Below are 27,830 nucleotides of genomic sequence, written 5' to 3'. Positions count from 1 at the left end.
CAAGCAACATCGGAAGCTATTCTATGATTCCGGTCTGTATCGACGGTCTGTGTTACGATAAGATTTTTCATTAAAAACAACAAAAAAAGACAGGAACCTTCGAATCCCGTGGATGCGGTTGTTTTTTTTATCTTGATACATGTGCGAGCACTGCAAAACAACACAGTAGAACAAATCCTGTCTGCGATGTATAAACTTTGAAATTTCAAAGCGAAGTGTTTGTTTAGTTGGCTTAAGATTCATCCTACACACTTCATGTCATATGGCGATATTTTCAAGCTACTGAGGGTGAAATAAGAGATGTCCCTTTGAGCATTGTTACATGCATGGCGAGCACTTGTCCTTCTGTAAGCCAACTGGATGGCTTCATCACAAGCAAGGTTTCGAACCGATATTAGTGAGGAGCAAGTGATTCAGAGTCAGCGACTTTAAAACCTCGACCGAAGTCTCTGGTACCTGAACACGATGCATAAATAATTTATTTACAATATGCCAATTCACCGTGTTTTTCCCCCAAAACAAACAAAATTACATGCAAACCTTACCACAGTTTCCGAAATGTTTCTCAATTTAGCCATTTTTATTTTAACAACAACAACAAAAACAAAGCTACAATGTACAACAAAATAATTATGCCGTCTTTGACGAGGACATTTATCTTTATCAAGTAAAAAATGTCAAAATGGGATAAAATTTGTCATGCATGAACTGTAAACAGTCTACTCTTGTTGCACAAGTTGTGCTTATGTTGCTGTGTAGGTGTTGATACGTTAACGAACGAATTCGTTAACGTACGTTAACGTTGTTTTCATATACATACTGAAATTCAAATCTCTTAACTGACAACTTTTAGGGGACCTCATCATGGGAGGGAAAATGCTGAAAAACACCCTACTCACAGAAAATAGTTCCCATTGATATAAGACTAAAAGAGGTTAAATATGTAAATATTCATAGCCACGTTTGAATAACTAACGGTGGTAGCTTGTTTCTATTAGAAAAAAAAGAAATAACAACTAAACTTACAACATTTTCGGATATACTCCTGAGCTTAGCCATCTTATACCCCTTACTAATCTGAGCCTCTTCTACGCAGTAAATTGTACAAAATACATAATTATGATATAGGACACTGCCCTTTTCTTCAATATGTAAAGTGATGAGACAGGTAAACTTAATTAAATCTTTTTGAGGTCATTTTCAACTCGGTCTGTCTCCCCCATTAAGTTTACTTAGATATTAAAGTGGAAGATATATTTACTGTTCCTCAAAAAGATATAAAATCAAACACGGATAATATTTACATTGTATTATGAAGGATGTACATAAAACACGAAGCTCTGATTTAAAGTGTCTGATTTGCATTTTCTTTACAAAATAACTTGTCTTATTTGGTTAAAATAAATAGTTATATAAAAGCTTGTTTAATTAGAACAAGAGGGTCATGATGGCCATGGATCGCTCACCTGAGTAATATAAGCTACATGTTTCAAAATGATGCTAAAATATTAAGAAAGTAAGTCAGTAGGTCACATTCATGGTTACTGAAAGTTAGTTTTAAGATTGGTTGCAAAACTGTATATGTCATCCAAATTTCAAGGCTGTACATTAAAAAACAAAAAAGTTGGTCAGTAGGTCAAGGTCAAAGTCAAGTGACCGCTAATTACTTGAGGTCATCAGGTGATTATAATTAAACAGTCTAGGAAATATGATCAGGTAATTCTTTAAGTATTTTTCCTATATAACTCATATAACAAGTGACCCCGGAACAGGGCCTCTTTTCACCCAAGGGGCATAAGTTGAACAATCTTGTTAGAGAACCACTAAGCAATGCTATATATAAAATATTGAAAATATTAAGGCCAAGGCCTTGAACTTTCATACAAGAAGATTTTTAAAGTTTTTTCCCATAGATCAGGTGAGCTAAAACGGGCCGTTGACTATAGCTTTCACACAAAGATTACCTTGTAATGCAATTCATCGGAAGAGCAAATTAAAAAATGACTTAAACCCAGTAAACACAGTAGAATAAATCATGTTTGCGATGCATAAACTTTGAAAATACAAAGTGGAGTGAAGTCATTTGCTTTTTATTTTGTTTGCTTAAGAGTTATCTGGTCATAATTATGGCGATTTTTCAAGCTATTGATGGTGAAAGAAGAGGTGCATTGGGGCATTGCTAAATGCATTTGCGGGCACTTGGCCTTCTGTGAGCCAGCTGGATGGCTTCATCACAAGCAAGGTTTCGAACAGCAAGTGATTCAGAGTCAGCGACCTTAAAAACTCGACCGAAGTCTCTGGTACCTGAACACGATGCATAAGGTACATTATTTATAATATGCCAATTCACCGTGTTTTTCCCCAAAACAAACTGCAGACAATAAACAAAATTACATACAAAACTTACCACAGTTTCCGAAATGTTTGTCAATTTAACCATTTTTGTTTGAACAACAACAACAACAACAACAACAACAACAATGCTACTACAACATATGCCGTCTTTGACGAGGACATTTATCTTTATTAAGTATACATTAATTTGTCAAAAACGCAAATGAAATTTGTCATGCATGAACTGCCAACAGTTTCGTGATACAGTACACGAATGTTAAAATGGATACTGCGTCGGACCGTCTAGTCTTATATATGAGCATAGTGCAAAATTTAATATCTGTTGCTGTGTAGGTGTTGATACGTTACGTATTCCTTAACGTACGTTAACGTTGTTTTCCTATATACATACTGAAATTTGAACACATTAATTGAAATCTCTTAGGGGACCTTATCATAGGAGGGAAAATGCTGAAAACACCTAACACAAAATAGTTTTATTTTCTCTAAGTCTATGTGGCCTAACTATAACAAGAGGCCCAAATGGACCCAAGTCGCTCGCCTGAAAAGGACAATGACCACCTGACGTTGCTTCCGACCAAGATTCGTGAAAATCCTTAAGAAGTTCATTAAAATAGAAGTTATTTAAAGCTTTTTTTTCTATAGTTTGCTGTGACGGCATGTACCGTTAGAACAACCTTCAAGATAAGACGTTATCTATTTTTTATCTTCCATTTTCAGCTTTAGTGTCCCGTTAGTCCAGCGGCCCCTAAAAGGGCCAAACATCCCCACTTGACAATATTTTGGAGAGAACCTTACAGTGATGCTATAAACCAAGTTTGATGAAGATCCATCGAGCGATAAATTAAATTTAGTTCTATTTTTAGAGCTAGTGCCCCTACATGAGACCAAGTGTCCTAACTTGAACAAAATTGGTAGGAGATGATGCTTCACACCAAGTTTGATGAAAATCCAACCAGTGGTTCATGAGTTGTTTAAAGGCATTTTCATTTTCAGCTAGTGGCCCTTTAACAGCCTTTGGGCCTAACAGGTAAATACGCTACTGCTTACACAATACACACTTGTACAGACGCAAATTCAAGAACATATGTTTGATACATGTCCCCCTTGATTTGCAAAAACAACAACAACTGTTTTTTTGTTTGTTTTCTTAGTGAAGCATACATAATAAACTGCATAAATCTTTCTAGTCCTAGTGCAAGCTTCAAACAGTCTTTTCTAAAGATAATTACAGAATGGATGGGTTGAAGCAAAATCACAGATCTTTACGACTTGAGTAGAATTCGTACAGTTTTATCAATTCAGCCATTCGTGTAAATGTATTCATATTTTAAGTCTTGTATAACTAAGAAATATCATTACAGAACGAGTCAGTCATTCGGTGTCGACTGGACTTCAGCTTATTATAGATGATATTAGTTAAATGCATGTACTAAAGCCAATAATGAACGTACTATTATTTGTTATATAAAGACGTTTATGCAAATACACGTAAAATCAAATAAAAAACAAAGGAAATGAGATATTGAAAAATCCCATGAGGATTCGAACTCGTACAAAACGATTTGCTGATTTTCTTTTGTTATTATATTACCCGACTGAGCTATTTTGCCGCGTACGTATTGGACAGTCAAAATGAAGCAAATATTGATATTTACTTGTCAAGTGTACAAGCAATATGAATTACTATTTTCACACCTATATATTCAAGTTCAACCAATTGACTTGGACGGGACAACTCTTCCGATTCCTTATAAAGAGACATTTGGAATAACTTCCCTTGTATAAAGCGCGCGTGCTGGGTGTAAATGTTAAATTAACAGAAGAACGTATTAATGTGTGTTGTTGTTTGTCAGTTAAAGTGCGTGATTTTTTGTAGGGATTACGCATGTTTTTTCGTGTTATAATGTTATAACACGAAATGAACATGCGCCAACGCTATTCTAGCATAAAACGCGAAAAAAAACTAGAAAATAAATTCATTCTACCTCAACATGATTAAATTTCCATGAAATGCACGGGAATATCTGAGTTGTTTTTTCACGTTGACGTCAGTTCCATTTGAAATATCCGTTTTGGGGCCGTAATACGTTTACGCTTTGCTACGGAACGCGCATATATAAAAAGGTGTTATTACAGCATGTGAGCGCAAGAATCTCTCTGTTAACACACGTTTTCTTTCTTGTTAAAACACCCCCGAAAAGTGTCAATAACAGCAGTTTTATGCTAGAATGTTTGTTTCACGTCTATCTTTTTTATGGTATGAAATAAAGAGGTAATTTAACAGTGTTGAGTAAAATACTGAATTCAAATGGACTCGTACACAGCAGTAATAACCCATATTTGGACTCGGCATTCGCCTCGTCCAAATATGGACTATTACTGCTGTGTACTTGTCCAATAGAATTTAGTATTGGACTCTACACTGTTAAATAACCTCATATTATTCTGTCAGTTATCATGAAATTGACGCGTCCTCGCGTTTGTGCGGGAATTTTTAGTTTAATCATATCTTATTGTATATATATATTCACACATATATACATCACATTTAATACAAGCATTGAATTAAATACATACAAATGGGTTGGGCCAAAAGTTATTCCAACATTATCTAGGGCCCTCCCCAGAGGGAATCACGTTAACATTGGGAGGTAAAATGTGATCACGACATTTCATTATCAGGTGTGACCTTGATCTTCGACCTAGTGACCTGGTTGGTTTTAACCTACAAATCGACTTGATGGGGTTATTAATTTATGATAGTTTTATGAAAATCCTTAAAGTGATTAAGAAGATATGGAGCGGACACAAATTACAGATATTGATCTTTGGCCTCTGAGAGTGACCACCTTTACCTTGAATCTTATGACCTGGTTGTCCACTCATAAAATGTGAAAATAAGGGGTATACTGTATATATAAAATTGCAGTGGAAAAGGTGTTCTTAAATCATATATATAAATGCTCCCAAAGTGCCCCAGAATGCAGGAAATGAAGCGCTGAATTTCAAATTTTTCTAGGGTGGTTGGGGGGGGGGGGCCCTTAGACCCCCTAACTGGTCGGCTACTTCTATTTCAGCATGTTCAACAAAATCTTACAACCCTGCACTCTGCCTGTCGTCCGGATGATGTTAACAAATGATGCTTATTTCATGGACATCGTTCCAGTGGTTAAGAAGATATGGAACGGGCATGAATTTAAGCTATTTGATCTTGGGCCTCCAAGCGTGACCTTGACTTTGAACCAAATGACCCTTGGACGTATGCTCTGCATGCCGTCTGGACGAGGTAAACAAATAATGCTAGTTTGAACGAAAATCTTTCAGGCAGTTTGATCATTGACCTCCATGTGCGACCTTGACCTCGGACCTATGACATGGGTTGTCTTGATCAGGTGAACGATTGATGTTAGTTTGATGAAACTAGGTAAGAAAGAGTAGAGTGCGACGGTGGTAAGACAGTTTTCTCTCCCCCACCCCCACCTCACCCCAATCATGAATTTTATAGAAGATTATTACATGATCTTCAGTTACTCAAAGTTGGAGTTATATAATGACAGATTAGCCTTGGAAAAAAGATACATTTGAGTCGGATTTTGTATTTGGTTAAACATAGAAACCGACTTGCATTCTAGCAGTGAAAAATATTATTAAAGCACCCGTTCTTCACGAAATTGCGTAAAAAATGGAAAAAAATAGGATCTATTTATATACTTGAGACTTCTTGCAACTGGAGTCAGGAGGCATATTGCTTGACTGTATTACTGACCTTATTCCTTCATGTATTGAAATTATTAAATTACGTTGTAGTTCTTCCTTAATAATGAACATAAAACTGTTATGTTTTGATATTATAATTGAGCCGCGCCATGAGAAAATCAACATAGTGGGTTTGCGACCAGCATGGATCCAGGCTGGTCTGGATCTATGATGGTCGCAAACCCTATATGTTCAGACCAGCCTGCGCATCCGCGCAGTCTGGTCAGGATCCATGCTGTTCGCTTTTAAAGCCTACTGCAATTAGAGAAACCGTTAGCGAACAGCATGGATCCGCGCAGTCTGGTCTGGATCCATGCTGGTCGCAAACCCACTATGTTGATTTTCTCATGGCGCGGCTCATATATATGTACTAACCCAACTATTTAACTATAACATATTAGATTTAAATTGATTTAAAGCAAGGACGCTTTCTATCTAACCCGAGGTCAGTTTTTTCAGTGATTTGGAAGCAATATATGTTTCTATATGTTGACCGCCAAAAATTTCAAACGGTCGGCCAGTTATCTGTTGTAAAAATAATTTTGAGATTTAAAGCTTGATCCACGCATCTTTAATAAAATACACTGTATAAGGCAATATAAAGGTGATATTTAAGAAAATAAAATGTAAACATACTTTGAATTCCAAATAGATACACTGTTTATGTGAAACAAAAACAAAAACCTAAACAATATAACATGTAGAAACTTCGTCCAAACAGTTAAAATTTTCGTGTAACAAAAACTGAAAGAACATCGTTCAACTTATTTTCATTCCGACTTATCTACATAATCTATACTGAAAGACTTTAAAGACGCAACATTGCGACACAAACAGCGTTGAAAAATGGAGTTTCTTCAGCGATTTGTTTTCGAAAACAATTTTGTTTGTTTGATAATATAACATTCCTGGAACGTTTCATCAAAAATCTATAAGGAGTGTCACTTCTATTTACTTATACCAGAAACACACAACTCAGAATTTTGTATAGCCTCCTTGCCCACTGATGCATGAAAGACATCGGATAATATCCCCCCCCCCCCCAACTTGTTGTAAGTTTTTACTCCTTTGGCGAGTCTTTAACGTTTCAATGTGGTGGAAAGCATGCAAAAACAAACACTGAATTTCTTTCTGAGATAAAGGAATTCTAAACAATAAATGTTTTGCGTTTTTGTGAATTTAGGTAATTGGAGCTGTATGTTTCATATCTATAGAAGGAGAAGTGATATTCACGACAAATTTTTAGAATGGTACAAGAATGTTATATTATCCAATGGCATGAATTGAATAAAATCTAGAATTGTTTCCACAGGACACGGATTCCCAACATACTGTGCCATCCTCTTAAAAGCAAAAACTATCAAAGGGCCATAAAATGCGGTAAAATAGCAACAGAACCCCCCCACCCCCCCCCCCCCCCCCCACCCCCAACACCACTTTATGGTCATCTGTCATCAAGCTTATTCATCTGTGATAGTTTGAAATAAATCAGGCTAAGAGTGTGGGAGGAGTTGGAAACACATGATTTTCCAGTATATTCTATATAGCAAAACTATCAAAGGGCCATAACTGCGGTAAAAATAGTCACAGAAAAAAAATCCTCCCTTTTTGGTTGTCTGCAGATCTAGCTTGTTCATCTGTGAAAGTTTGAAGCAAATCAAGCTAATAGTGTGGGAGGAGTTGGACACACAAAATTTCGGGACGTACGTACGGACAACAGCAATGCTATATGCCCCCACATAAATGTTTGAGGGCATCTTAAATGTGGGGGGTTGGGGGGGGGGGGCATGAAAAATCGATACAGAACTCAATATTTTATTGCTGTTGATGAGTGCTGCGTTCTTAAAGTGTTTCGGTGTATGAAGAAATATACTCTTCACAAATTTCGCTACAATTTATTGTCCTATCTATACGTGTTTTCTTCGAGTCAAATGTCAGTTTCAAGTGGACGATGAAATATTTACCGCATGCTATATTTTACAGAATATGTAAGACAGAATAAATGTATGTGTAATTTAAGTAAATTTCACACGGATTTTCTCTTTACAGTAAAAGCAGATTTGTTAATGTCCGTCAATTTTGTATCGTTATTTTCCATGTCTGTTCTTAATCTGGTCACAAAGGCAGGATCACTTGCCCCCAACAGGCTAAAGGTTAAACCAATACTGAAAATACAATGTAACTCAAGTCAACACGTAAGCTTATTTTCTCAAAATGATGACTTGTTAAAATAAGGAAACTACTGCAAACTAATAATACACGAATTCTAAAAAAGATTATGAGTCGATTCTATTATTATACATTATATAACACAGGAGATTTTAAGTACAAATATTAAGATAAACTTCAATGAAGTCTGTAATTTTAGGAAACATCAAAGAATTCGAGCGGTGAAGACCTAGAAAATATAAGGAAAATGGTATCCCTGTATTTTCGAAACAATTCCCATCACTTAAACATAATAACGAGAATGAAACCGAAACTATATATTTCCAATTAGACACGTCAAGTGCTAGAACAAAAACAGCACATGACATAGGAATGTATTTAATATCGATACTTGCGAATATTCGCATTTCCATGCCACCGAACACAGTATAAGAAAAATCATTCCATACCACCGAATACAGTATAAAAAAATGTTGATACAAGAGCACAGCGCATGCATCGTAGTTTCACCAACTCATTACTATTAAAAGAGCCAAAACGTATACAACGCATGCACTTAATCCCTAAATACGTAGAACGCAGCAAATCGAGCAGCAAATTCATCGTGTACAGAAGACATTTGACTACAAAATTACCAAGCCAGCGAAAGTATCTTCAAATGCATGTACTGACATCCAAAATAATCAATGATATCATAACACGATTTTGCGATATCCTAAAATGATTCTAAGGTGCCACAATAAAATTTCCATAAATTGATATATTCCAAGTCAGTACAAAATAAGAATACATCGCAGTTAGTAATAAAATAAATTTCCTCTGAGAACAAAACAAAATGTATACATGTGACTGTTATTTTTTTCTCTCCACTTTGCAATTACTGGTATAAATATGAAAAAGTTAATTATACGTATACAAACTATATCAACCTTTATGTATATATGCAATATGTATATACACCTTATATAAAATTTAAAATATATGCATGCATTTAATTATTCAGTAAAAGAATACATTAAACTCAGCACCAACCTGTATCACGTCTCAGTCTGTTATACAACTACAAGCCAGTAAAATAAAATGCACATGCGCACATGTAATGCGTTTTTTTCCCCTAAGAAATTATTAAACCTGATCTCTATAAATAACTTCAAAAAATTCCTACACGCCACAAATGTATTATCAGTTTCGAGAATAGGGTAAAATACAACATCATATGAATGGATAGTAAAACTACTGATTACTTTGCACGCACGCTCGTACGTACGCACACACTTGCAGAAAAAACAACAACAAAACTAGATGCCCACGGGCAACATGTCGAATTGACCTTTAAGCTATCAACCTGGTTGTTGCACGAGACACGTCATGCTATCAAGGCAAACATTTGTGCCAAAGTATTCAAGAAATCTGTCAATTCATGACTGAGCTACAGCCAGCACCGAGTTTTGACCTTTGATCTCAAAGTATGGCCTTGACTTTTAAGCTAGCAATCTGGATCTTGCACGCGACACACCGTGTCATTGAGGCAAACATATGTGCCAAGTTATTTAAGAATCCCTTGATCCATTGAGTTACAGCCTGGACAAACTCGGACGGACGCATGCACGCACAAACAGACAAACGTACATGTATACCCAGAACCACCATTGTGACACCTATGTCGTGGGCTCGACAACACAGCTAGCATGCGTGATACACAAAAAGGTTGAACATTTGACACTTTTTGAATATATATATTTCACATAAAATGTGATTTAAAACACAGACACTTGGGGCTCGGACCTCCACACACCCCATTCTCCTCCGCCCCTGGTTAAGTTTAGCCAATATATTTTAGCATTTCACCATGTATTAAGCATATGTGACGATCATTAAACGCATTTTGTAACATTTCAGCGTGTTTTTAAAAAATGTATTTTTACTATCAATGCTCTCAATACTACAAGATATGCAACACAGCACGAACAATGGGAACACTTGCTTGCGCTGGACCCTCGCTTTGTGTAGCGCATGTCATAAACCGGGAACCAAAATTGTTACTCTTACGGCTATGTTAAACCAGATCATCACTTCTTTATGTAAACAAACCTCGTGTAACACGTGCTGAACTGATAATCCGGTATAATGCAGTCGAAACGGTATCAATTTTGGTACCCGGCAACGATATGCGCAGTTCAAAGCAGTGATCTATTCGCAAGGAAGTAGAGACCGTACCATAGCTCTTTGCATACTTTGATTTTTCAAACTAAAGTGATTTTTACAAGTGCACCGGTTACGATAAAAAAATGTAAACAACGGACTCTGTCTATGAAACTTTGAAATGAATGAATGACAGTCGCTCTTAGTCATAATACTGATTGACAGTGAATGCTAATGACTCCATGTGTTGCAGAAAGGTATTTAGTTTGTAACTGTAATTTCCCATCAATTGAAATCCTCTCAAAACTGGTAAAATAATTACTTATATTTGGCCAAAACTCACCGTCTTTGCCGTTCGACAGCTGCAAAAAGGGCAAATATAAAAGATTCAGTGTAAGTAATATTTCACTGGTACTACCAGTTAGTAAGTTCATACTCTGAACAACACGTCAGAGAAATTTGGGCAGATTTGACCGATTATGACGTTGGCAGCATTAGATTATATTTTTTCTTTACACAAAAATTGCCGTTAGGTAACAAAGCGAATATGCCGATAATCCGGAGTTCACCGATTATTGTTCCAGTTCACGCAATGTAATCCAGCAATTAAACTGCATAGCTATTAGCTACTGCTGTTATAGGGAAGTGGTAGAGTGTCTGCCTTAGGTGTGAGAGGTCCTGGGTTCGAGTCCCAGTTAGAGCTTAACTATTTAGATTCTGCTATTTAAAAAGCATTGTTTTGCTGTTAATAGACTGTTCCAGATGTTCTAAATTTTTAGCACACAGTATCATGGATCATTATTTAGCAATCCAGATCAAAGTTGAATGTTAAATCAAATGCACCCAATTAGAAAATATTGACTATATTATGTCCCTTTGATGTTTATGCTCTCCATGTTCAAGAAGAGTTACATTTCCTTGATCACAAAATTTTCGTTAACATGAAAATATTAAATGCTCATAACTCCACACTTCTGGTTAAAATATTGTCTATATTTCTGTTTTTGAGAAATATATGGACCTTTGTCTTCTTTTCAAAGCTTTTTAACTTCAAACCTGTGATTTGAAAAACTTAGGTACTATCTCTAAAGGAAGTGTTCCATAGAATTTAGATAGATTGATTTATATTATTTATTGATTTCTCGTCGGAATACAAATGAGAGTTGTCGGGACCGGTGTCATTTGACAGAATGGTAACAGATCTGACGATTGATACCAGTGATTCATTGGTAGGGGTTCTTTTAAACGTTAAACTGGCTATTGTTTCTCTAGTGTTTGTGATATGTTGCATATCTTGTAGTATTGAGAGCAAAGGGGTCCGGCACATGAGTGGATTAAGTTTAATGGCTTATTTTTGAATCCTAGAGTCATAATTATGAAAAAAGTCTATGGAGTAGTTATATTAGTATGACTTTTTTCATAATTATGACTCTAGGATTAAAAAATAAGCCATTAAACTTAATTCACTCATGTGCCGGACCCCTTTGATTGAGAGCATTGATGGTAAAAATACATTTTTTAAAAACACGCTGAAATGTTACAAAATGCGTTTAATGATCGTCACATATGCTTAATACATTGTGAAATGCTAAAATATATTGACTAAACTTAACCAGGGGTGGAGGGGAATGGGGAGTGTGGAGGGCCGAGCCCCAAGTGTCTGTGATTAAAAATAAGTTATGCAAATTATTGCATGACATTTTGTTTAACTTCAAGCTAGTCTAAGAGTGAATTGGAACCATCCTGTATTTGTCTTTTTTTCCCTCAAAATATAGAAAGTCAATCTAAGCGTTAGTACACAGAACATGTATTTATAAAACACAAATGTATTAGCAAGACAAGTAGGAACGCTGTGTACGCATTAAAATTATCTAAATTAATTGAAAGTAAAATCATGCATTTGTTGACCCTTTTTCGATTTACAATACATAATCCTAGTCAGCATGTACTGATTTTCAACCGGATCGGCTATTAAGTGGAAGAATGTCCGAAACACGATATCTATAACAAATACGATAAATTTATGAAATTGAACTTAACTGTTCAAATAATATCAACGTTTTTTTTTGTGAGTAACTGACGAATGGCTTCATGTTGAGCGTGTGCGCAATCAATTCAACGGAACATTTTCCATCTATGATGATATAACGTGATTATGATGTATATAACTTTGTATATAGTTACAGTACTGATTCTTCCCTTGGTGATACGAGAAACTCCCCCGCAGTGACTTTTTTTATATTTTTATGCGCTGATATCTTTTTTTTTGTGTGAAGTGGTTTACATCTTTCAGGAGGCGGGGACGGGGGAAGGAGCGGGTGGCGGGCCCAAATGTGAGAGAGAGAGAGAAAGAGAGAGAGATCGGGAAATAATGCGACTTAATGAATACCAGAACTCGAATATCAAGATTGCGTCTAATATTCAAGTACAATTTTACCTGATATGTTATTTTCCAAGTGGTTTAAATTCATTCAATATACAAAACCCAGGCCATCTATTTTGTTGCATATAAATCATCAAAGAAATTGGCATAACAATCCATGCATTGGTCACGCTCGTACTTTAACTGTTTCTGTTTGTTCAAATACTAACACAGCTGTTTCTTTATCTATTTTTACAGCAAACGAAACTAGTAAAGTTTTAAGGCATAGTAAATATTCTGAGTTCAGCTCCTTCTCGTCTTCATTCCATATGGCTGAAAATAACTCATTAGGTTTAGAATAAAGAACTGGCAATGTAGTTAACCCTTTCTGCACTACAGTTCGTGGGATTGACCAACACTGTTTCACGTTATTTTGAATTACCACCAAACAGTTACCCGCCAGCTAGATATTTCTGGTCCCACCTACAAGCCAGTAACTGCATATAGCATTTACTGATAAATAACGTCATTTACGGCGCTAAAATCTAGCATCGGTGAACATTTGGACTCACGTCCAGTAAAGAAAAAAAAAAACGAATTCAACAGCAGTGTTGTTTCAGTTTCAATTTGGATAGTGAGCTTTTTATTACAATTGTTAAGCAAAATTTATTACTGTTAAGTCGGATTCCTGACATGGCCTATTACACAAATGTTACAGCTAAGTCCGAAAGCACAACAATACCACGCGACGTTTATCACGAGACACAGAAGTGCCAAAATACGTCACAACACAATATTACAACAATGCGGCACGACCCGACACTTGACATTACAACGTGTTGTTATGTCCAACGTCGTGTCCATCAGCTTTAATAATTATACAACAATGTCGTAGTCTGGTGTTGGTGCCATATTGTCGTTACGTAATGTCGTAATGCCGTGATGCATGTACGTAAATCCGGGCCGTACAATACTAGTCGACGTTATCCGAGCACAGAAGTGCATACGTCACAAACAATTTACAACATGTGCATTTGACCCGACACTTGCATTACAACGTGTTGTTATTCAACGTCGTGTCCATGTTTATAATTATCAGCAATGTCGTAGTCTGGTGCTGGTGCCATATTGTCGTTAGTAATGTCGTAATGCCGTGATGCATTGTCGTAGTCCGGTGCTGGTATTATATTGTCGTTACGTAATGTCGTAATGCCGTGATGCATTGTCGTAGTCCGGTGCTGGTGCCATATTGTCGTTACGTAATGTCGTAATGCCGTGATGCATTGTCGTAGTGTGGTGCTGGTGCCATATTGTCGTTATGTAATGTCGTAATGCCGTGATGCATTGTCGTAGTCTGGTGCTGGTGCCATATTGTCGTTAGGTAATGTCGTAATGCCGTGATGCATTGTCGTAGTCTGGAGCTGGTGCCATATTGTCGTTAGGTAACGTCGTAATGCCGTGATGCATTGTCGTTGTGTCGTAGCGGTTTTGCGTAACGTATTTTCATTACGACATTGTGATAATTTGACATTACAACAATGTCACACGACAATACGACACGACAGTCCGACATTATAAAACTACGTTACTACAGTTAGACGCGAGATATGGCAGTGTGACATATTTTAAAATAAACATTCAAATCGATCTGCTTCCATGAACTTAAACCGTTAGAGCTTTAAAGGGATGTAATAAAAACTATGAATTCTGTAATACTTTCTACTCTGTATCCTTTGGATTAATCAGTAAGCAAACATTCCACAAATATATTAATAAATAGGATTTAACAATAAATTAGTATATTTTATGTCCGTAACAAAGAATGTGGCTACAACATTATAAACAAATGCAGTTTGACCGTTTAATTATGTTATAGCATTCAGCTACAAAATAATAAATAAATAAATAAATAAATAAATAAATAAAATAAAATAATATTAGTTACAGGTAGACAATTAGACAAAATATAAGAATAATTTTAAATAACAAAAAGATACCTCATCAAAATCCATTTTTGTAGTAATCCTATTGACACATTAACTTATTAACTTACTCTCCAATCACAAGTTCAATCATGTACTCCATTCTAAAGCGTGTAATTGGGACATTGGAACAAGTTATATCGAATAAAAAGTCTCTGGGTACTGATTTTTACGATATTTATAGTAAATATCATACTTATATATATATTTTTAGAGGTGGAAAATTAGGCCAAGAGCGTTTGTGTTACTGGTGACTCTGTCTTAAAATTCGTCAGATATCAGGAGAAAAAAAAAAACAAAAGTGTGGTTCAGGTAACGCAACAAAAATTAAGGCCGTTATGTAGGAATTTTCCTATTTTTGTAGTTATTCAGACAATTGATGTTTAAATCTGACGATACTTATACGTTTTGTTGTGATGATATTTTTCAAATCAACAATTATCATACATTTTTTTGTGACTAATGTTAGCTCATAAATGTTATAATACTGATGGAGGAGTGTGTATGTAGGGTGGTCATTTTAACTTTTGGGGTTGATCTAATTCCAACATAAACTTTTTGGTGTGGAATAAGTAGCATGTAAGGGCATGAAATACAGAAAAAAAGTCCCATAAAATAACATGGCACATTTTTTGTTTAGATATTCTGAAGTGACGTCTGATACGTATCATGACCGTTACTATGGATCATGTGCTGTATTGTTCTACTGTATACTATAACATAAATATTTGCTTTGAATATCAGAAAAAAAGATAGTTTAAGATTTCTAACAAGTACTGGTAGGCCACGTTTATATAGTATTTTACCATATTTGTCAAAAAGAGTCCGAGTGTCAAAATTCAGAGCATTGGTGTCAAAATTCAGAACACTGAATTTCGAACCATATTTATATATGTACATACATATTTCTAAAACAAACTCCTCAAAATTGGAGTTAGGCAAGAACTGGAAATAGGATTTACTAAGAAATTAATATATTTTATGTTCATAAATAAAAATGTGGCAGCCACGTTTTAAACAAAGGCATTATGAGCCTTTAATATGTCACATTCTTAAAATAAATTTATCGTCACCATTATAATTTTTATCATTATTTCTATTATTATCATTATTATTATTATTCACAAAGTTCTTATGTACAGATATCTATTAATATGTTCGTACACTCTTTCCGTTTGTTGTCAGCTAGCACCTTTATTAATGCCTTGAGAAAAAAAAACAACTAAGGTTGGTCGGATTACCTTAACCATACTTTTATTTTGCTTGCCTAAACAATAAATGCAAAACTCTTTTTTCATTGTTTACCAATAATGAGGTGAACACTTTTGTTAACACTTCGATTTATAATATATAATCCTAGCCAGCATGTACTGATTTTCAACCGGATCGGCTATTGAAGAAATATTAACAAAAGCAGGTCAGAGAGAATGTCCGAAACACAGTATCTGTAACAAACAATTTAAGATAAACTTATGAAATTGAATTTCATTGTGTTCTTGAAATTCAAATAATTTCAACGTTTTCTTTGCGAGTACCTGACGATTGACTTTAATTGCTGAGTTAGAGCGGTCACAATTCAACGGTACATTTTTTCATTCTATGTGTATAACTTTGTTTATAGTTACAGTACTGATTCTTCTCTTGGTGATACGAGAACTCCCCCGCAGTGACTCTACGTACCTCACCCATAGGCACAAGAGCAAATTTATTTACCCTTGGTTGACAATAAGGAAGTGGTTACGCGGAAAATAGTTCCTCTGCATGTTTGATGGTGATTGTTGGTGAAGTTTAGAGTAAAAGATAGGCAATAAATGGCATGATTAAATAGATGAGATATGAAATAGTAGGTACAGGTACAATCTGACAGAATGAGAATGTCAGAACATGCATTACATAACTTTTTGATAGGGTCATTTTTGCCTGTTTTCTCTTCTTCATACGCATGTGATTTGGTTCAAGATGGCGGAAAAAAGAGCCGGTCAACCTCATATTTTTGGTGGCTGGAAGGTTTGCTCTTGAATAGTTATGTTGAGTGTAGGTAGTCCTGGGGGTTTGGAATGCCTTCAAAATAGCATAACTGATCGAGATCTCTGGTCTTAGGCCTGATATCCATACTTTCATTTGGCAGTGGCCAGTTTCGTACTTTGTCCCGGTCCGTTTTTGGAATACACTAGGCAAATAAATTTTGAAGGCATTTGTGTTTGACTGGTCATTTATGATGTTTATAGAGCTAAGGGTTCCTACGGACGAGTTGTGTAAAATAAATTAATGTTTGAATCAATTTTCCTAGATCCGTGTAGACGGTCGGGTCTTAAATATTACCTGAGGTTACGGAAGTCAGGCGAAACGAAAACGGTCATCCATCTAGATTCAGTTTAAATTTGCGAAAAAAGTAAACGGTTATGAGACATTTTTCTCACCATCATTATTTCGTCTGGTCACATGCTTTCAAAATATACATACGAGCCGCACCATGAGAAAACCAACATAGTGCATTTGCGACCAGCATGGATCCAGACCACCTGCGCATCCACGCAGTCTGGTCTGGACCCATACTGTTCGCTAACGGTTTCTCTAATTGCAATAGGGTTTGAAAGCGAACAGCATGGATTATGTTTTAGGTCAGTCATTTAAAGATAATACGGGACAGGTTGCGCTCTCAAAATTGTATTTTGTTATGATTTTTTCGCACTGGTATCAACGAAAATGTGTGGAATTTTCAAATTTACTGTCCCCTGTCCCTATAAATACAAATGTATTTTTCATTAGGATTCTATAATGAACACTAAAAATAATTTCTAAGGCAATGAAACAAAACAAAGAAGTTTCTCTACTTGAATAATAGTTAACTCTTCCATATTATTATGTAAAACGCTTCATGACTCATCTATTATTCAACATCATAATTATGTTTTTCATTCCCAGTAATCATGTGAAATTTATATTACAGTACTTATTTTTTACTGTATTCATACAGTTTTATTTGTTTACGGTCGTCCCTGTAGCTATGGCGTTGCTAATAAATCATAGGTCCAGCGAAACATCAAACTGTACTGATTTTTCAGTGAGTTTTTTTTTTGCCATATATATACAAAGATCACTTCTGTTGTTAAGGACGCGGTATCTATGGATGCATTTAACATTACAGTCTAACGCATAATCGACAAATCAAAGTTGTCAAAGATTTGCATGGACAAGTACATATTTTGCCGAAATTAACAAGAAATGAAAGTTTATGAAATTATAATTACCGCCCCCACCCCCCGCCTCTTGTCTATCTTGAAGCTAAACACTGTTTTTAAAGTTGAGATAGTTGAGATATCCCAATATTAATCAAATACAAATGTAAAACTAGAAATTATATCGAAACCAAAAGAAATTGACAACTTTATAAATATTTGTATACTAAAGGTAGGTACTTACAAATTTTCATAAAACATTTCAAATAGGGATCTAACTCTATGTAATGGTTCTTTTGTTCTTTAAATAAATCTGTAACATAATATATGAACACTGAAAAATGTCATAAAATGTTGCTCAAATGTGACTGACCGCCTTCTATAAGGAATATTTGAAATTATAATTACTTTCAACTAGTTATTTAATTAATTGAATAAAACCATGTGGGGCAGTCGCATATATAACAAAGTACACGCAACATTCAGTCACAAGCTAATTCAAACGGAAAACAAAAATAATCTGTAACATTAATCTAAATGTTAACCATTAGCAGATCAAAGTGATCTGTGTTATGGAAATACATTTCAGTATCATAACCGATTTAAATATTAAATATTTACCTCTATTTTCGTATATATTTATTTTCACGTTTTTAGAATTGCTTCACGCAGCCTAATAATCTTATCGCTTCACACAACTGTTGCCTTTAACATTGTTTAAAGTGCTTTATATATTAACTATACAAAATTAAGGTTATATTTATATTTTGTTCCCCTAATATCTACTTCTGTAAATCCGGTTAAAAATCAGTACACTCTGACTTTATCACTTTCTTTGGTATGCTTGGTTTGCAGTTTTCATTCATAAGTAGACGTACACTTTGATTTCAAAACTGAACAATGGATTTATATTCAAAGATCACAGATATTTTGTTACCAAATGAGGCGGACGTTTCAGAAATAGTGAAAACAAAAGCGTGGACCTTTCAGTCCATATTATCGTTACGACAATTTATCGGACCTCTACAACGATTAATACACACAGGACACTTGTATCCCCACTTCCAGACACTGTACATGATTTCATGACTCTAGGTAAAACATATTTCAGGATATATGCAACATAGATTTTTAGGCACTTAATGTGTATTTTTCACCAAGTCAAATACCATAACTCTGATCTGGCCGAGTGAAATCAACATGCTATAGAACGATCCTCTAATGTTTAATGAATCTAAGTCAAACACTTTTTAGATGCATGCGATACAAACTTTTATACCCTTTATGCATATTTTTTTTACTAAAACAAGGGCCGTAAATCTAGTCTAACCAATAGAAATCACCAAAGCCCAGGTGCACAACTTCACATGCTGAATAATATTTCTAATAGGTTTCATGAAGCTAGGTCAAACGTGTTTAAAGACATGTGCAACACAAACGTTTATGCTCTTTTATGCTTATGGTTGACTAAATCGAAATCAAGGGCCATAACCCTGGTCTGGCTGAGTGGAATCTCAAACAAAACTCTAGGTGCACAACTTCTCATGCTGAAAAATATCCCTATCATGACTGGGCCAAATACTTCGTGCCAAACATGCGACATAAACTTTTAGGCTCTTGTTTTGGCATATTTTTGAATTGGTCAAGGGCAATAACTCTAGTCTGGCTGTGTGAAATCCCCATTAAAACACCAGTTGTACAACTTCACATGCTGAATGACATTCCTGTGAAGTTTGATGACTGGGCCGTGCGAAATATGCGACACAAACCTTTACGCCCTTTTTGGCATTTTTTTGCCTAAGTCAAGGGCAAAAACTCTAGTCTGGCTGTGTGAAATCCCAAATTAAAACAGCAGTTGCACAACTTCATATGCTGAATAACATTCCTGTGAGGTTTGAAGACTCTGGGTTAAATACGTTTTGAGATACATGCAACACAAACTTTTAGGCCCTTTTTTGCATAGTTTTGATTAAGTCAAGGGTCATGACTCTGGTTTGGCTGTGTGAAATCCCAAATAAAACACCAGATGCACAAACTCACATGCTGAATGACAATCTGGCATTACGACGTATAATTTAGACACCACTGCTAATACGTTTAATTTTAGAAACTTGCGTCTAATTTAGGAACAGTCAGATATCTAGATAACTATGATGAACATTTAAACTTATCTAAATATTTTGGAAGGGCATGTAAAGAAATTCTTAAAAACAATAACGAAATATCCTAATACTACATTTTTACCTTTGTACAACTTATTCACGGGCATATTGTTTTACAACAGTAGGTGGTAAACACGCTCTGGGTTGCGCGACGTTCGGTAATTGTGTTGCGCGTAACAAAATACGAAATTCAGGTAGGTGAAGTGATATTTTTGCTCAGTATGACACAATTACGAATGTTCTCGCAAAAGTAAAATGCTATTCGACACAAATATGATAAAAACATCATACGTGCGAAATATCTGGTTTGAAATTTATGATTCGGCCTTATTATCACAAAAACTCTGGCGACACGAAGCGTGAAAAAAGTTTGAAATCGATAAAAATGCCAGTTTCTGATCTAATGTGCCTTATCTGAGGACATCTGACGCTTCTAATGATAACACTCCAGGAGAACTACGTTCCAACGTAAGTCAAGTCTCATCGATTTCATGTGACATATCTCAACGACAATGTTACGGTGTCGCTCCATATGACCTTGTTGATTCATTTATTATGTGTAATAAAGCATTGATTCTACGTTTTCATAACTGAAAAGATGAGTTTTATGTGTGGAAGCAATATTAGTATTTGCAGAATTTTGAAACGAACTAGCTACAAATAAACTTATGTAAGCTACATAAATGTTGCAAGGCCGCAACGATAACGGACAATATGTGACAACGTCTCACGTACAGTGTTGCAAAGTCTCAGCATAATAATACCATTTGAACTTGTAGAAAATTCATATTTACATTTTATCTTTAAGTTGGGAACCTTTCTTAGACACTTTCATAAATGACTGGATGACGGCTGAGCAAGGTACAACAATTCAATCAGTATGACAAATGTATTTGTGCCGCGCCATGAGAAAACCAACATAGTACGTCTGCGACCAGCATGGATTCAGACCAGCCTGTGCATCAGCCCAGTCTGCTCAGGATAGATGCTGTTCGCTGTCAAAGCATATTGCAATTAGAGAAACCGTTAGCGAACAACATGGATCCTGACCCAGACTGAGCGGATGCGCAGGCTGATAAGGATCCATGCTGGTCGCAAACCCACTATGTTGGTTTTCTCATGGTGCGGCTCAGTTGTCGTTATCATTTTACATATTATAGTCTTACGCAGGCTGGTGTAAAAGTATTTGAATTAGATGCATACAATTATATACAATTGCAGCATGAAAATTAAAACGTTAATTTAATGCTCTACAATAATACCATGGACTGTTGTAAGCTTTGTTCGTGACTTCTACACAATTGTGGTGTTCAGTTGAACCATTACTCATACACTCAGTTTTTTTTTAAAAAAAAAAGTGTATACATGTTATTCATTTCAATGTTTACATTTTATGTTGAAAGTGGGTCAAGAACATGTAACGTTTTAATACTTGGAAGAACATTACAATTTTATACATTATTGCATTTCTTTCTTCCTCGTTCTTTTTAAACACACGCATTCCCTGAAAATTTCATTATTTCGCATTGTTTTCATCTCCCAATTCCCCTATAAAATTCACGAAACTTGTGTTTTACTACGAAACGCCATACTTATGCAGTTTATTGCAAATATAAGCATTTAATAAGCATTTATTTTAATCTCAGACCAATTTGCATTTTACTTTGTCCCTTTCTAAACAAATAACTTACTTTTCAACAATATCATTAAATCATTAGCTATCTATGTTCGCAGTGACTCGAGTATTTATACCTGATCATTTTACTAGGTTTGTTTAATCCCTTGCTTTTTTAAAACTCACAATTAATTTAATGAGATATTTTTATTTTACTCTTTTAAATCCCGTATAGTTTTACATTTCCCCCTATTTCTTGTGAAAAGACTTGTTTTGTTACAACAGATTCCTTTAAAAAAGATCTTCTTTTAGAGTTAATGTATGATCCGCAGAGTCTATAAAAGAATTTTGTATGAATTTACAAAAATCATTAAAATTGGCATTGTATATTCTGTGCGCCCATAGTAAGTTATAACGTGAAGGCCTCCGAGGCCAATGGTCGCTGACTTCAAATCACTTGCCCTCCAACTATGCGTTTTGAAAATAAGCTTTGGGTGTGGGATTTTCATGTAAGAAAGCCACCCAGTACGCTTGCAGTAGGTCGTTTGCTCTACCAAGATGCCCGTCCGTATATAAAATAATGTTCAGTAGGCACCTACGGCCTTCCGTCACCAAAAACCTTAATATCTTTTATCAGAGTGACGAAAACGCTTCATTAATGTTACTAAACCGGCTCAAAATAGCTTATACTGTAACGGCCGGCGGATGTCAGGGAAAACACACAGTTAATAACAAAGTTTAAAGTAAAGTTCCAAAATTTAATGAGGCACGAAATACGCGCTTAAGTTAACTATAGACTCTATGTCTATTCCTTTCAAGTAAGCACAATAAACAAATAAACTGTTCAATTTCACATTGAAATACGTATAACTTAATTAATATAATGTGGACACAGCTCAGGATATACAGTATATCGGAAAGACAGACGGATGACTTCAAAAGACTTACTGCCTAACTTGCAGTTTGAATTTGGCGCTCTTACGCAAGAACTACGTATACGAACAAAGTGCTGACGCCATTGTCCGCCAGCCAATATATAGCCTCCTGGGATGTGACCACGTGATGTAACTGACCAATGGCTGAAGGCCCGGTGATGAAGGCGTGTCCGGGTAAACCACTCAAATACAGACCGGGCACCGTTCTCCAATTAAATCACAGAACGGTGACCGGCCGGGATTCCAGGTCACCAGTCTCTCTACGGAGCTTCAGCCAGGGTTTCTCGCAAATCATGTATTAAATAAACAAGGTCTTAAGTGAAAGTAAACCTCAAACAATTCCTTGTTTCATAACAAGTATTTTGATATATAACACTCTAAGAAATATGAAGTAGTTTAATCACAATCATGGAAAAACACTTTGAAGCGGGGCTGTTAGCAGACGCTCAGATAGACCGGTAAGAGATTTTACATTGTCACATCAGAAAATCATAAAATGCAACAAATATGGCCTAAATCTAATCAAATCCAAGTGTGGCTGGAATAATAGAATGTATACTGTTGCTGTTTACATAGGTACCTTACACCTTTACCAAGTAAATGTCACATAATCGTAAATATTTCTCTACCGGTCTGCAACAACAACAACAAAAATGGCAGCCTCAATGAAAGAAGCTTTTTGCACTGTAGAAAATCGTAAATATAAGAAGTTAAACTGTATATAAGGTGAAGTGACTTGACAATCTAAGCAGATATACTAATACTGTAAGTAAGTGAATAATTTCTGAGAGTTTACATGCGTTATCAGTAGAAATAAACAAGCTGGGAGCTGAAAAAATGTACATGTACAAAAACACAGTTTTGGGTTTCCTTACAATACTATTCGTTCACACTTATCAAATAGTCCGTGTTCACGTAAGAACACGTAATAACTGATACATGCGTACGCAGTTAATCAATACTGTATAGATTTTCCGGATCGTGAATTAGGTCTACTTCCAGAGCTTTGCACAAAACTTAGGTATTTCGTTACAAATGTTTTCGTCATCATGTGCAGGCGTGTCACTGATTTTGTCCGCACATAATAATTATTATTACTTTCGAATGTATCAGGAACCTGAGACGTCATAATTCGAAACAAGGCGCAGGTGTCCTCAGGACGGATATTTCTATCCGATTCGTTTTTTTTTTGTTTTTTTTTTCATATCATAAACAAATATTAAGCGTTTTATTCTGACAGATTATTTTTTGCATATCGTATTTTACAAATGATAGAAGAATACAAGCAAATATAAAGACTTTATTTGCAGCACTCTTTCTTATAGTAAGCGCGGGAAATTTTCGTCCATTAGCTGAAGTGACGTCATGACGTTTCAGTGAAGCACAATAACAAAGTTCCATTTTAGTATTTATCGTTTCTAGCGTAATGGTATGTTCTTTCCGTAAAATAATGTTGTTTTGTTTGTTTGTTTGTTTTTGTTGTTGTTTTTTTACCGAGAAATATACTTCATGTAGAAAGGGACGGAGAGAATCTCTCAAGGTACCTCATATTTCGTAGTTCACATAAATAATACCATATATAATCAATGCATAAAACGCTAGTTGTCATTAACAGAACGAGAGCAATCTGGCACGAGGTGTCAGATGGGTTTTGTCGGCATGGGTAAAGTCAACGGAAATGCCAGCCCGGTGTGCAAGAAATAGTTTTCCATATTGACGTTCTAGTTTCATATCGGGTGCGTGTCGTCAATTGTGACGTCACTTTCATAGTCATGTTTTGAAGTTATTTAACCACGACCGACATTTTCAGTTCAACTAGGGTTATTATAAAAAGATTATTCGATTTGCATCGAGAAATATGCATTCATTCTTCCTAAAGTCGCGCAGTATTTCTGCTGTAAAAGCGTGCATATTTCTCGATACAAATTTAATACAAATGTACCCTACAATTATATCCTCACTTTATGTTGCTTAGCTGCGTATGTGCGTCTAAAAGATCTGTTTGCACACTTAATTATAAATAAGATGTGCGCATGCAGTAGTATAAATCAACTCTCTGCCATCGCGTACATTTTGCTTTCATTTGAACTAATATATCTTTGGGGAAACCGTTAAATGGAAAACCGGATAGAAAATACTACACACTTTGAACTAAATCTGATTTTAAGTCACATTTAGACTTGCTGGTATATTTTACCCGAATATAAGTAATGTGTTTAGCCGCGCGACTTCGATGAGTGTCAGTAACACTTGCATATGTCGCGTTTAGAGTTAGTAACATCATCGGTTAGAATGAGGAACATAATATTAAATAAATATTGCCTGTTGATGAAAAAGCAGTTGCAAAAATATATTTCTAAGATTAAAACTGGCATTGCCTTCAATCGACCATTGACTGTCTGTAAGTATTGTTTTTGAAAACATGTAGTATATTTTTTATTCTGGAAAATAGCAAAACACTTCTGTTTTCTCAAGTAACAGACGACTGCTTTTAAAATCTAAATGTTTTAATCAATTTATGCGATGACTATTAAAACCTGAATACATGTTCATGCAAAGGCACAAGAAAATATAATCAAGGTAATTATTATAAATGAAAATTATATAAGCCGCGTGATATTGAGCGATACCGTAACTAGACATCGTGGAGATATGTCACATGATATCGTTGAGACATGATTTACGTTGGAACGTAGTTCTCCTGGAGTGGATAAGTCAACTGTAAAACAGTAGCGAATATCACATATATTTGTTATGGGGACGTAACTGACAAAAAATCATCGGGAATAGGGTTGCGCCTCGGGAATGGAGTTGCTCATATACATTATATTGTCAAACTTTTTTTAAGTCAAACTTTCCTTCACGTATGTGACTGCAAAACAAGTTTGCGCATATGTAGGTACTTATAAATGTATATTTTCAGTGGATATTATTGTCTAAATTATTTCGAGAAGACTAGGACCACGATTTGAACACAGTCGGGGATAATGAAATACCCGTATATTATAGCGATTATAATGCAAATATAGTCATGAGGAAAACATGTATAATTCCTACATTTTTAACTGAGCTGTTTTCATTTCGTATATCATTTGCGAAATTATAAGACAATTAGCAGATAAACAAGGGGCGGGCAACGTTTGCAATCCTAGACTAATATTGACCAAATGCCGTTGACTGCATTTTCACAAATCTGATATTTCATGGTTACGGAGTGCAGGCAGTGAAGTTTTTCTGCATTTCTGGACAATTTTATGTCGAGTTTTGTTGATGCAAGAATCAAGATGTCTTTTTGCTGAACTGTTTCTACACAGGTCGCGCGTATATGTAACAGCAATAATAGGGAGCGCAGATCTACGTATCGCACAGCCGTGAGTTCGATCCTCGGGCGAGGCGTATAGTTTTCGCTGTGATTATAGACATCGTAACTGAAATCATTTATCCTCCACCTCTGATTCATGAGGAGAAGTTGACACTTAAGGAAAACATATTACTACGGCTGCCGAACCTCTGGTTAGGTTAACTACCCACCCAAACACTCAACTTTTACATGTGTTAACAGCAACAGGTGCCTTCGTTGATTGTATCTTGTAAAACACGGCATAAGGAACGTTTTTCGTTCGTCGTTCAATAGATGATCTTTATGCGTACGTTCAGCCTAGCGTTGGTCGCAAACTGCAAAGGACACTGGCTACAAATGAGTTTTCTTGACAAAATAAATAAATAAATCAATAAAAAAAGGAAAAGGAAAATGACATCGTAAAACCTGTTGGGATTGAAAAATGTCTATTCGACTATATAATGTATACTAAAATTCGTTCCTACTTCCTTAAGCGTATTCCCAGCAGGAACTGGATCCCGTGTAACTGTACTTTTCTTTTCAAAAATATTAACTATCGGAATGCAATATCTTTCAATGAAACTTTTAAAATTATTATACCATATATCAAACATTCAATGGCATATCATTTTCCACGCCTTTTCATGCTTTAGAAAGCAGCTTACTATTCGACCAACCGTTCAAATCTATTGTTTGGGAGATATGTTAGTATTTTGTTTCTTTTGTTGCCCTAAACAACGTCATTTACATGACTTATTCAGTATTAAAGACGCACCACAAACAATTGTATTCTTTTGTACTTCCATGATGGTAATTATACATGATTTGCATTAAAAAAAATTGTGAAATACAAGTATCTAGTTACAAACTGACAGTTACATAATATTAAATAAGGCCGAGACAATGTGTGTCTAAACAGTTTACCAAATCAATGTAGCAGTATGCACAGTAACTGAGCCGAGTTTATACCACACTTTGACTCTACTGATTAAGATAGTTATTTATCTATGTTCTTAAAGCTATACTGAAAAGGGATTGACTGAATAAATATGCAGATGAAATTGTGAAAACACATTAATTCAGGGATGTCCTAAATTGTCCACCTGTCACATTGTAGTATAGCTGTAGCATCAGAATGATTTTCACGAAGTTCATGTATAGGAGATAAAAGTAGGTGACTAGGTTGTGGTGGGTAACAGAGAATAAGACCACTTCAAAACAAGAATCGGAGTTTCACGAATGATCATTGAATAACCTCTTTACAGCAAGTGTCAGTTAGCATGCAGAAACCAGAGATGTTCAGTCAGTCATCACGGAGAACATACGCCTCGTCCGTGATTTGAACATTAAACGGCAAAAAAAAAAAAAAAAAACGTATTTAGCGTAAAAACACACGATTTCAATCTGTGAAGTGCCTTATTTTGAGCCAGGAAACAGAAAGGCTGTAGTCTGATTGTCTAAGTATGAGAGATTTACACAAAAAGTAACAAAGTGATAACAATGACATTGACCCATTTTGTGTTGTGGACAAGGCAAAATTTCTGTTTGCAATACATTTAAGACGGATTAACCCAACCATTTCAGGGCTTTAGTCTCCATTTAATTTAATATTAAATTGTGTAGATAAATGTTTTCCTAACAAATGAAAATGTTTTCAAAAGCTGAACTTTTGTACCAGGTCAACTGAGTAGCGTAACAATAAAAGCTCATGTTATTTTATTAATTTAAATTATAGTGTTATGCTTTATTTATTTAAAACGAATAATAATTCAAAATGTAGCGACAGACGTATGTGCTCTACCTATATTGATCAGAGATGTAAATCATGCA

General features: G+C 35.4%; 1 protein-coding gene across 4 annotated transcripts in view; it reads right to left on the bottom strand.

The window, feature by feature from the left end:
* The window catches only part of LOC123546933 (solute carrier family 23 member 2-like), a 57,872-nt gene that overhangs the window by 19,276 nt on the left and 10,766 nt on the right, over window positions 1–27,830 (bottom strand). The window contains exon 1 of one of the 4 annotated variants that reach the window (XM_053551264.1): window positions 14,785–14,895. The exons of 1 other annotated variant lie outside the window; for it this stretch is intronic. In XM_053551264.1, coding sequence (XP_053407239.1) covers window positions 14,785–14,799 — 15 coding nt within the window. In that variant the 5' untranslated portion in view covers window positions 14,800–14,895. Of the gene's footprint in view, window positions 1–1,026; window positions 1,125–9,315; window positions 9,339–14,784; window positions 14,896–27,830 lie in introns of those variants that run through there. 2 more of the 4 variants (XM_053551265.1, XM_053551263.1) reach the window with 2 other exon arrangements.

This window comes from Mercenaria mercenaria, chromosome 9 (assembly GCF_021730395.1).
Source record: "Mercenaria mercenaria strain notata chromosome 9, MADL_Memer_1, whole genome shotgun sequence".
NCBI classification, from domain to species: domain Eukaryota; kingdom Metazoa; phylum Mollusca; class Bivalvia; order Venerida; family Veneridae; genus Mercenaria; species Mercenaria mercenaria.
This window is presented reverse-complemented; position numbering and strand designations above follow the sequence as displayed.